The sequence below is a fragment of the Ascaphus truei genome, chromosome 2 (genome assembly GCF_040206685.1).
Source record: "Ascaphus truei isolate aAscTru1 chromosome 2, aAscTru1.hap1, whole genome shotgun sequence".
In the NCBI taxonomy this organism is placed as follows: Eukaryota; Metazoa; Chordata; class Amphibia; order Anura; family Ascaphidae; genus Ascaphus; species Ascaphus truei.
This window is the reverse complement of record NC_134484.1, coordinates 337,364,154-337,376,588: the sequence shown is the minus strand read 5'-3', so window position 1 is coordinate 337,376,588 and position 12,435 is coordinate 337,364,154. Positions and strand designations below refer to the sequence as shown.

Sequence of the window (12,435 nt, the reverse complement as noted above, 5' to 3'; positions counted from 1 at the left end):
GAAAAATGATACTAACAAAAGAGTGTAGAAAGTGTAAAAACGAAGAACTGTATTAAGTATTGAATATTCTCTGCCACTTGCTGAAGAAACATTAGCTTCCTGTTTAGTGTTTGAGATGGCACTTATCTGTTTTAAAAACTTTTAGCAACAATTTTCTTGCTTTCTCTACATCTTATATGTGCTCATCGAACTCAACAACACATAAATATGAATAGGAGCATTCTTGTGGTCTATGATAATATTTAGCTGAAATCAAACCCATGACAAACTATATTTTATTGCAAGTAGAATCCATGTGGTTTGCCAGATATACTACCAATAATACATACTGCAATACCAATTCTATACATGCTAGCATAAATGCCTGTCAATATGACGGGTTGGAGTATTTTTTATTAAAAACGTCAGTGCCAACATGCATTATTACCGCCATTACTTCTAGCTTTCTCCCCCTTCTCACTTTCTTCGCCTCCTTCCTCTTTCTCCACCACATCTCTTTCCTTTAAAAGAGCAATCCAAGCCGTTTTCAGTTGATTACTTTTTAACATAGGATTGAAGCAGGGGGGTCTCCGGAGCTGAACCCTATTAATTTCAGCTCCGGGGACCCCCTGCTGCCCACAATACAGACCTCCAAAGGGGATCCCAGAATGTAGGCAAAGTTTAAAGCTCCCAAGGGCAATAGGAAGCCAAACCTGAGGACGTTTACGGATTCCTATTAGCCCGCAGGGAGTGGGAGCTTTGAAAAGCGCCATTACATGAACCCTGCTAACCGAGCGGCTACTGGCCCCCCTACAGACGTCGGTATCTCGGAAGCAGGGGGTCCCGGAGCTGAAATGAACGGTGTTCAGTTCCGGAGACCTACTGCTTCGATTCAATGTTCGAAATAAAAAAAATGTGCACGCTTGGATTGCCGCTTTAATACTTTATATGAAAGGTGCACAAACTGGGGGGCGCAAGATTTTTTTAAAGGGAGGTGCTGAGAGAGGATGGCGGCGGGAGCGGAGCCGGCCGGTGGCAGACGAGGATAGCGGTGGAAGAAAAGGACAGAGGACCGCCAGAGTGAAGCAAGGCGGCAGAGGAGTTGGACGGCGGGAGCGAAGCAGGACAGCTGAGGGGGGAGCGGTCCGAACTTGAAGTCTTCACTGACTTTGGGTGTCTGCCGCTGCTAGAGCTGTCCTCCTCCTCTGCCGCTCTGCACCGCTCTGGCGGTCCTCCGAGAGGGGTGAGAGAGGTGGAGGAGGGGTAAGAGAGGAGGAGGAGGGTTGAGAGTGGAGGAGGGGGGTGAAAGAGAGGATGTGGGGGAGGAAGAGGAGATGAGTAAGGGAGAAAGGGGATGAAGAGGGGAGTGAGAAAGTGGATGCAATAGGAATTTAAATAATTAAAAAATATTGCATTCAGTATTATCTTATGATACTACTACAATGATTTATTTTAACAACCCATATGAAATTTGGCATGTTTTGCCATTTTTAAAATGTTGAAATATGCAAGTATTTTTGTATGTATTTGAATTCAAGTGGTCACGTTGTGCCATAGCTGTTCCTGTTCGGTGTGTCTAACTTTGCTCAAATAGTCAGACACATAAGAGCTAATCACGTTGGAGTCAGAAGCCGCTGATATAACCAGGAAGTGCCTCAGTGCGCAGGATATCGAGCTGCACGACGTTGAGCCCTCCTGAATGCTCGGCTGGCCCGGCGAGTGGTGATTAGCGATTTGTTCACCATCAATTACCTCATTGCAAGTGTTCATATGCTTTATATTCCTGTCAAAACAATTTTTATACTTACTGTACCTCCGGTGCGCCTTGTGTTCTCTCTTCCGTATTTGTATTCACATTTATATTGTATACCGATTTAATAAAGTTTTTTTTCCTCCATGTGACCAGGATTATATCAGGCAGGGAGGGCCAGACTAATAACGCGGATGAAATGGGGGGCTCAATGTAAAAAGTTTGCTCACCCCTGTCTTATATCATATCACAATTTTGTTTCCTCTCTCTTCTTCTCCAGCATTCTTGCTTTCTCCTCATGTGTCAACGGACTCTTTATATCTTCTTTCTGTCTAAACTTTATAGCTATCTGATTCTCCCTCTCTGCCACCAGGCAAAGTGCATTATGAGGTCACGTGCCAGATACATAGCCTACCGGATGGATACAACATTCACTGGCTTTTATAGAGTTAAGATTGAATTATCTCTTCCATGCAACGTGCTCTCACCAGGCAAATGATAAGATGTTATGCATTAAACTGATATCGTTTGCACCATTAAAGTGGTACAATACATTTGTTTGCATTTATGTGGCCAACCTTACATGCAGAAAAATTGCTAATTGCCCCCCAACGGACAGTTTGACACTGAGGTGCCATTATCCTGTGTCTGAAGTTGAATAGCAACATTCTTACATATGACCCAGGCCACATTGATGCAACGTTATATGTTCTGATCCACTTTACAGTGTACTGGTGCATTACAGAAGCCCATTAGAGCCCCTTTCAAATTGCCTGCAGCAGTTTGGCTTCAATGGCATAATTACTGCTGGTTGGCAACTCCAGCTTTAATAATAACAATGTAATGTGGACATTATCATATAGAAAGGCAAAACACACCAAAGCCATATTTTCCCGAACAGTTGTATTTTAGCCATCCCGCTTCATATTGACCTTTATCCCCTGAGTGCCCTAAAGACGTACACTGCATGACATGAAGGGGGGCATGTGGGTGGCCCATATAATATAATGTTGTTTTCTTGTATATTGCCGACAGTGTACGCAGCAATGTACATTTAATTCTTGATGAAACAAGACCCTGCCCCGTAGAGCTTACAATCTATGTTTTGGTGCCTGGGTAACAGGGAGATAAAGAGACTTGCCCAAAGTCACAAAGAGCTGATGGCGGGATTTGAATCAGGCTCCCAAGAGAGTACAGTATTAGTTTTCACAGAGTATCAGTTTACAGAGTCAGTGCCTTTACTCACTGAGTCACTCCTTCAGCCCACGATAAGCATCTGCTTTTGCTCGGGGCGTTTGCAATCAGTGCGCCACAAGAGCGCCGACTGTAAGAGTAGGACACTTCCCATCCTTTCACCAGAATGAAGAAGTGATCATGTGAATGCTCAGTAGAGACATTACGTGGTTGCTAGTGCTGGAGTTTCCATGGCCGTGGAGGTGGCACTGAAAGAATTCATAAATATGGTACTACACATATTGTTATTTTGAGGTTATTCACCCAAACCTTTAGTAAAACATTTTATTTGCGTTGCCTAATACTGGATTTCTAAGATACAAATTTCAGATTTCTAGTTTCAGCAAGATAGTTAAAATATCTTGAGTACTTCCTAATTTAAAAATAAATAAATATATACAGTATCTAATGAAACCGCTACTGTGCATGTTTAGAATAAGAATGCACGCAATCCGCACCTAGTTACAGTAGTCATTCTAGAGCCGTCTGACAATGTTGTTTGATGCAACCTTGCTACGGTAATCTGTTACTTGACAAAGAACATTCAAATGCATTTTCTGCATGTGTCCCAAATCTTCCACATACCCCGTACAGTTCACTTGCTTACCACCACTTTGTATTTAAGAGAATGTGGACAAATGATATTTTAGTGATTCAAGGTGCAATACCTTAATAGCTGAAACCAGCAGCCCAACATACTTTGTGTCAAACCACCACCATCTAGAACACCAAAGTTATCAGCATCTCCAAGGTTATTCGGTAAGGGCATAAGCACAAATAAAATTTCTTGATCATTAGTCCTTATTATGAACAACTGTAAGATTCTTTAAGTTACTGTATCTATATATATATAAACTTGAGAGTTGTGTGCAGAACATAAGTAGTGTGTATCTCCATTTTCCAATAAAGTTAAATGATCATGCTATACAATCATCTACATGTTGCCCAGTCAAAGTAAGGTCCTTTGGCGTGCAAATGCTCCCACTGCATTGGTGTTTCATTCATGGAAAATGAGAAAATCACTTACAAGCAAGGTTCCATAGCTGTAGAGAAATTCCTCCATTATGATCTGCGATCGAAATACCTGTACACAGAAAGTAAAAAAAAAAAAAAAACATTATTTATTTTTAAAAATTCATTAATGTGTGAGGAATGCACATGTATTTGCTATTGGGCGTTGGCTATTATGCAACATAATAAAAACCCAAGTGAACAGAAAAGGAAAAGAAAAAATATATACCTGAGATGTCACAAGATGGAGCACTATGGCCATATTAGGAAGACATATTTTCAGCTGTTTAGCCTGAATGGTTGAAGGATGCTTACGTCCCGACACATTAGATAATGCACCGAGAATATCACCTGTAACAAATATTGAGAGGAGATGGTTGCACATGATAAGTTAGACTATGATATCCCTCTTTCTCTCTTTTCATGATGTGAATAGAGATCTCGATTCATTTTATTGAACATGTGCTCAGAAACAAAGCACAGTTGTAAAACACTGAGATACATCATTCCTCTTAAAACCTACAAACACCTCTAAGACACACTATTGTCCCTGCTGCTCACATTGCCATTTCAACTTACAACACTCGGGTGGTCTTCTGAAACAGGACTGCCTCCATCATAACACAATTAAACATGGTCGCAGGAATCATCATTACCAATAAATCAATAAATAATGGGAATCTCAATATGATTTGCAATATTCCCCATATTCATTGGCTTGCCTGCAATGATGTTGTCAGTGGGCATTTTCCCCAAAAACATCTAAGAGCAACAATAGTTACTGGTTGCTAAATCAGGGAACTAGGACGGCCAGACGCTGAAGATTTTCTGGTTAACCATTTCAACATCACAACTGTTTTTCCTCACTTAATGAAAAGCTCCACATCAGGACAGCAATGAGGTTAAACCCATTATGGTAGGAACAGACTTCCCTCCTTTCTCAGGATTTACTAAAGGCATAATCAGGGGTGAAGATTTCTCTGCTGGAGTAGGCAAGAACAAGGGTTGGAGAACGTCCTCCCTCCACCCTCGGATACCAAATAAGCCTTGATATAGCTCCTAATCAGTGAGGGAGGAGGTGAGGCAGTATTAAGTGAGAGGAGGAGGACCCAAGAGGAAAAAATAAAAAATGTTAAATTATACATATTTACGAAAAATGGTAGTGGCTTCATTGTGTAATATTACTCATACAGAGGACATTTTAGTAGTCATATATGGTATTGCAAAACCTTAAAAAAAAAAAACCCACATTAATTTAAATTGGTAAAGTCACCTTACCAAACATACAAATGGCGTTTCCAGGACACAAAAACTGGCATGGAAATCAATATTGCAATATTTTACACAAAAAACTAAAACACTTGCAACTTCTTTTTAGCAGTAAAGGTGTTAGGGCAAATGCAAATATAACATTCTGTGATCCAATTTGCATTAAGGTAAGAAACCATTATTGCATAATTAAAGTAGCATTTCATTCAAAATCATATATGTGTTTTTTTCTTATAAATCAGTTGTGTAGTATTAGACAATACATAGAGCATTTTTTCCCACTGATTATACATTTTTTAATGATTTTTAATGTACTTTGCTGCCTTGAGAACTATTTAGGAAACCACAGCACTTTCCCTTTTGAAGTAGGCAGTCGTATTGGGTGCCCTGGGAAGCAGAATATTCACTGATCGATCACGGGAGAATGTACTGCTGCCTTTATTAAAAACAAAAACAAAAAGGCAAGAGGAATTGCCTCTTTAACAACACATTAACTTCCATTCAACTGAACTATACTTTTCTAGCTTTTCATCGTTTTGTGGCGGGAGACAAGTGTTTAAAAAATGTAATATATTAGTGAGCTATGTTCATACAGACGAAAAAAACAAATATATCTGTGATATTTTTTTGCTTTGTTTCTATATCTGTGATATATTTGATTGGACTAACCTAAAAAAAAAATGTTTATACATAGATGTCATACAGAAATTCTGGCCATTAGATCACATCTAAATGAGAAAATCTACCTACACCCACATCAAGAAAATGATCTATGTTTGTCCAATAAAAGTTTTAAGGACCTGGTAGTAATTAAATGAGCTATATTCATTAATAAAGTCACTGAATGACTGTCACGTACGGCACACCTATGAGCATGTGACCTTCATACGGGACAAGGGTCAATACACAATGGCCCATATTTCACCATCCCAAATGTCCCTCAAATTAACAATATCTCCCCTCAATCTGTTCCAATATGCCATCTGCCACGAACAGCACACAAGTGGGCATGTGACTTGGAAATTCAACCAGGGTTAATACACACGGCTACTCTAGCCAACACACCTGTCTCCTGTGCAAGGTATCTCCAATGAGTTAATATTAACCCCTTACTCAATTGCAATCATGTCTATCCACTGCCACCACCCAAGAAATATGCCGAATATGTAATTAATATATATCTGCCAGGTTCTCAGGTCCCTCTTTATTATAGAAAAAACTATGCAGTTAACACACAAAAATCTGCAGTTGCAAAATTTGTCAGAAACTGTAAATACTCTCTCCAGAGTGTGCAACAATTCATTCAGAGCCCCAAAGCATCACGTATTAAAGAATTGTTTAATATATATATATATAAAAATACAGTTCTTCAGATTACAGAAAAAGATAATTAATTACAAGAACATACAATTACAGTAAATGCAGAACAATTTCTTAAAAAAACAGGATAAAATATAAACCAGAAATCCCTATACAGTATGTTACCATATATGTCATAGGTTTTCCCCTAGAGAGGTCACTGGCGTAGACATTTGAGAACTCACGTGTTTGGTCCAAAACACACCTCTGTTGAATTCCTTGCCAAGGAATACCTTGCCAAGTCTTATGTACAATTTTTTTGCTATTGAAACAGCATATGCCCCGCCCCTGTGGTAAATCAGCTGCTAGGCTGACATTTTTATGACGGAGTAAAAAAAGCCTAACAAACGACGGTTACGTTTTTACCTCAAAATATAAACGCTCTCATAACTTCCGTTCTCTAATACTTAGACACTCGTTAGTCATATCAATAGATTCAGGCGATTATGACGTAACAAGACTAATTATAATCATCTTGCTCCTGAATTTGACTGTTAAATTGATATCTGTCCTTGGCAACACTTAGGCATTGGACATAGTGCAGGGTTGCGTGCGACAGGGCGCAAAGAGGTGAGCTCGCCTGTCGCCTGAGCGATCTGTGGACTCAGGTGCACTTGTGATGGGGAGGGGTGGCCGTGACATCACCAGGCTATTTCGTGCTGATTGGCTGAAACGCTCACGTCACACGGACGCGGTCGTCGCACGGAAAATCAATTTTTTTGTCTATTCAAAATCCTGTCGCGCCATTGGGATTTCTTGCGCGCACTATGGCCGCCTGATAGTTACTGTATCTTCCTTACATGCACTAGGGCTGCATCCTTACTCATGTCGTGTGTTGTCTCATTGCAACGATTAATTTGACTAAATTCACCCAACTAAGGTGTGACCTGTGTATCACATCGCTCTGAGTTGCAGCAGTAATCATTAAAGAACATTTCGATTCCTTTGAGGCTGACAGAATAGTACCTGGCTATCGTTTCTTGCCTTCTAATCGACACATATGTCACTTTTAGTGGGCCATCAATGATAAGTCGCCCCCCCCCCCCCCCGCCTAATTAAGTACTGTTTATAGGTCTGCACAGACCCAGGAAAATGCTTCAACTGTCATAAACCCAATATATATGGTATTTTTTCAAATTAAACTGTAGCTACATTAACACCTGAAGCACCAGATTTATTAAAATATATAATATCTCATGATATTATCATTATAATGACAAACTTACTTACTAGGTTTTTTTCAGTGGTTAGTTATACACACTTCTATATGTCATACGTTGCAGAGGTAGCTTACATAACATCTCACATAAGAAAATATATGACAAACCAAGAGCTATGAGCAAAATATTTAATGTAAATTAAATTAGCTCATAATTTAATTAGATCTTGGAGAGAAGCCTTTTGCTAATGACAAAGGCATATGTTCACATTTATATTATCCCTGTAAGTGCTTGTTAAATATTCAATCTTCTGCACAAGTAAGAATTGTCCCATTGTTCTGTGTACTGAAGGCCTTTCTATATGCAGTACATGAGCATAAAACACATTGATAAAAAAAGGTGTTGTGTGTCAGAGTGCTTGTAATTGATTTGCACCTTATTTATGTTGCCCAGGTGCATGCCTATTGCCTGGGCAAAGCCCGGGAGCCCTCGCTCTTTGGGGGCCCCCTCTCCCCGCCTCTAGGCATGGGCAGGCGGGAGGAGATGATGGTACGCAGCGGTGGCCGGGAGATGCTGGTACGTGGCGGTGGGGAGATGATGGGAGCGGCGACGGCCCGCCAGCGTTGATCAAAAGAGCAGCTAACAGAAGAGGTACGAGTTGCACTGAGGCAAGCAGGATAGCCGGAGAGGAGCGTGCCCCGGTGGTCTGACCTGGAAGTCTTTCCAGAAGTCTGACCTGGACGTCTGACCCCAGTGTCTGCTGCCTCAGTGCGCTCCTCACCTCGTGCTTCCTGCTTGCCTCAGTACAACTCCTACCTCCTCTGCTGGCTGCTCTTCGGGTCAACGCTGGCGGCCCACCGCCGCTCCGATCATCTCCCCCGCCGCCACGTACCATCATTTCTCCACCAAAGGTAGGTATGGGAGAGAGCGCGCTGGGAGGAAAGAAAGCTAAGAGGGAGAGAGAGAGCTGTGGAGGAAAGAGAGAGCTGAGTGGAAGAGAGAGAGCTAAAGGGGAAGGGAGAGAGAGCCGAGGTGGAGAGAGAGAGCCGAGGTGGAGAGAGCTGAGGGGGGAGAGAGAGCTGAGGGGGAAGAGAGAGCTGAGGGAGGGGAGAGGGATAGAGCTGAGGGGGAGATGGGGAGAGCTGAGGGGGGAGAGGGAGAGGGAGAGCTGGTGTGGCAGAGAGAGAGAGCTAGTGATGGTGAGGAGGGGGAGAAATGATGAGGGGGAGAGAGAGAGCTGGTGATGGTGATAAATGAGGGGGAGAGAGAGCTGGTGATGGTGAGGAGGAGGGGGAGAAATGATGAGGGGGAGAGAGAGCTGGTGATGGTGAGGAGGAGGGGGAGAAATGATGAGGGGGAGAGAGCTGGTGATGGTGAGGAGGAGGGGGAGAAATGATGAGAGAGAGAGAGAGCTGGTGATGGTGGGGAGGAGGGGGAGAAATGATAAGGGGGAGAGAGACCTGGTGATTGTGATGATGAGAACAAGAAATGATGAGGGATAAAAAAATTGCAGTTAGTATTAATGGAGCCATGAAAATAAAATTTGCCCGGGGGCCCGCACGTCACTGATGTTGCCTATGGGCATTAGTCTTTAGAAGTGCATTCACTCTTGCAAACATATACAAAAACATATTTTTTTAGGAGCAGCCCAAACCTGCAATAGTTCTTCAGGTAATCAGTTCAGAGCAATACAAATATATATATATTAGTTATGTCAAGTCAGCATTCTGTTTTTCTCTTAAAATGCTAGCGGTCGCTCATGTTTTACATACTAAAAAAAGTGGGACCCAAGACACAGTCAGGGTATAATTCAGGACATCGCCACGGTTACATTGGGATGCCGCTTTTATACCAGAGTTTTATTTATCCTCCACTAAGGCTTTGTGAGCTTTCGTTATGGTTACTAAAATATATCTGTTTATGGACAATGTCATAGTAGCAGGTACCGTATTCTCTTAAACTTACCAGCTTTAGTGATTTTTTTTTCTCTTCAACTATTGTGTATTCAGCATATCAGATTTTGCCAGCAACATTTACAGTGCAATCACACATTTCCTGCTGATGTAAGCTTGTTTTTTTGGTTGTCTGTCTTCACTTCTTTTCTTTTTTTTTATTGAAGATTTAGCACTTAGTTACATAGTAGATGAGGTTGAAAGTAGACATACGTCGATCAAGTTTAACATATGCTAAATTTAGACGACAGATACTTTATCCTATATTTGTACTTACAGTATATTGATCCAGAGGAAAGCAAATAAAAAACTCCAGTGAAATATCATCTGATATGTCATTACAGGAAAAATAAATTCCTTCCTGACTCCAAGAATTGGCAATCAGATTACTCTATGGATCAACATCCTTCTCATGTTTACTTATTTGGTATATCCATGTATACCTTTCCTTTCTAAAAAGATGTCCAACCTTTTTTTGAACAAATCTATTGAATCTGCCATCACAGTCTCCATGGATAATGAATTCCACATTTTAACTGCCCTTACTGTAAAGAACCCTTTCCTTTGTTGCTGGTGAAATCTCCTTTCCTCCAATCTTAAGGGATGTCCCTGTGTCCTTTGTACTACCCATGGGATGAATAGTTCTTTTGAAAGCTCCATGTATTGTCACCGAATATATTTGTATATAGTGATCATATTGTGACAGTGCTCGTTTCGAATCAGGAGGCGGACCCGCAGGGCTGAGATAGAAATGCAGAATAACCAACCAGAGCCCGGGGACAGAGTCCTGTAACCGTATACGTAGTCGGTAAGCAGGCAAGGGTCAGGGCTGGCAGCAGTGGTGCAGAATAGGCAACAAGCAAAAGGTCAGGGCAGGCGGCAGAGGTGCAGAGTGCAGGCGACAGGCAAATGTCAAGGCAGACGGAAGTCAGCGAGGTTGGGGTCACAGTCCGGGGGGTCAGCAACAGGGATTACAAATAGGCAAAAGCGTAATGTGTGACAGCAAAGATCAAACGGAGCTGCAGCAAACAGAACTTTGCTCAGCGACTCCCATCAGGAACTGCAACCTATAAACCAGACTGCTAGTACCCGAAGTAGCCACAGTGAGCAGAAAGGGCAAGAGAGACAGAAAACCTGGACCGTAGTGAAAACCCGGCACGGATCGAGCAGAATCCTTAAAGTACCCCCCCTCTCTAGGAGAGACCTCTTGGCGATCTAAGCCGGTTTGGCAGGGAATCTCCGATGAAGCGCCCGGACCAGTCTGGGGGCATGGACATCCACGGATTTGATCCATAAATTCTCTTCAGGTCCATAACCCTTCCAATGGACCAAGTATTGTAGCCCTCCCCGGGATCTACAGGAATCCAGTATGTGGCGTACTTCAAATTCCTCCTTGCCATCTACCAGAAATGGTCTAGGAGGAGGGAGAATAGGAGGAGAGAAAGTGCTCTTAATGAATGGTTTGGGAGGGAGGCATGGAATACTGGAGGTATCCTTAAGTTATTTGTAAGTTCCAGTTTGAATGCCACCGTGTTGACCTGTTTCAGAATTTTGTAAGGTCCCATGAACTTGGGCCCCAGTTTGGAGGAGGGCAGTTTCAGTCGGATATTTTTTGTAGGAACTCCTCCCACAGGAGGCAGATAACAGCGCACAGCCGTGAAACAAAGCGGAGGATGGCTTCGGATGGTGACTAAAAAAGTTTTATTGTGAACAAAGTATACAGCTGACGGATCCTCTAACGCGTTTCAGCCCTCAGGCCTTTGTCAAAGATATTTTTTGTAGCCAACCAAACTTGATCTCCCATTTGAAACGGGGGAGGTGGTCGTCGACGTTTATCCGCCTGGGTTTTTTGCTGGAGGGCGGCTTTGGTCAGATTGGTCTGGATCTTCTTCCAGTGATTGTAATTCTTGGATCTTATCATCCACTGCAGGGACTGGAGAGAGGACTTGAAGAAGGAAGGAGAGCAGGATGGTACCCATAGGCACAAAAGAACGGAGATTCCAATGTGTTTCATAGAGTTGTGGGAAAACTCGCCCACAGGAGCAGATCAACCCAGTCGTCCTGTAGTTCAGATACAAAACGTTGCAGGAATTATTCTAAGGATTGATTGGCCCTTTCTGTCAGTCCGTGGGACTGGGGATGGTACAAAGAAAAATGGATGGAGGTCACCATTCTTTGACAAAAGGCCTTCCAAAATCTTGAGACAAATTGGGATCCACGGTCCGAGACTATATCCGTCGGGACTCAATGAAGACAAAAGATCTCTTTAATAAAGATTTCTGATAGTTCTGAAGCTGTGGGTAGCTTCTTAAGGGCAACAAAGTGGGCTTGGCATGTGAAGTGATCAACTACTACCAGTATGGTAGTCATACCCCTGGAGGGTGGCAGCTCCACAATAAAATCCATGGAAAGGTGGGTCCACAGGCGTGTGGGGAATGGCAAGGGCTGGAGCAACCCACAGGGTAATGTCCTCGGCACCTTAGTCTGAGCGCATACAACGCAGGCTGCCAAAAACTCTTTCACGTCTTTACGGATCTCTGGACACATTTCTTCCTAACTCCCGGGTGGCCAGCCGTCTTGGCGTTATGACCCAATTGCAACACTTCACTACGAAATTGGAGAGGGACAAATAGTTTGGACGAACGAATGGATGTTGGCCTGGGATCCGCTGCCTGAGCCTGTGAAATCTGTTGCAGAAGTGAAGATGATACGGCAGAGATAA

The 12,435-nt window shown here is 42.5% G+C and overlaps 1 protein-coding gene across 10 annotated transcripts in view; it reads right to left on the bottom strand.

Moving 5' to 3' along the window:
- ULK4 (unc-51 like kinase 4) overlaps positions 1-12,435 on the bottom strand; it is a 656,651-nt gene that overhangs the window by 385,117 nt on the left and 259,099 nt on the right. For all 10 annotated transcript variants that reach the window (XM_075586693.1, XM_075586692.1, XM_075586691.1 and 7 more), the window contains 2 exons: positions 4,203-4,324; positions 3,990-4,046 (listed from right to left, as the gene is read on the bottom strand). In XM_075586693.1, the coding sequence (XP_075442808.1) occupies positions 3,990-4,046; positions 4,203-4,324 (179 nt within the window). The remainder of the gene's footprint in view (positions 1-3,989; positions 4,047-4,202; positions 4,325-12,435) is intronic.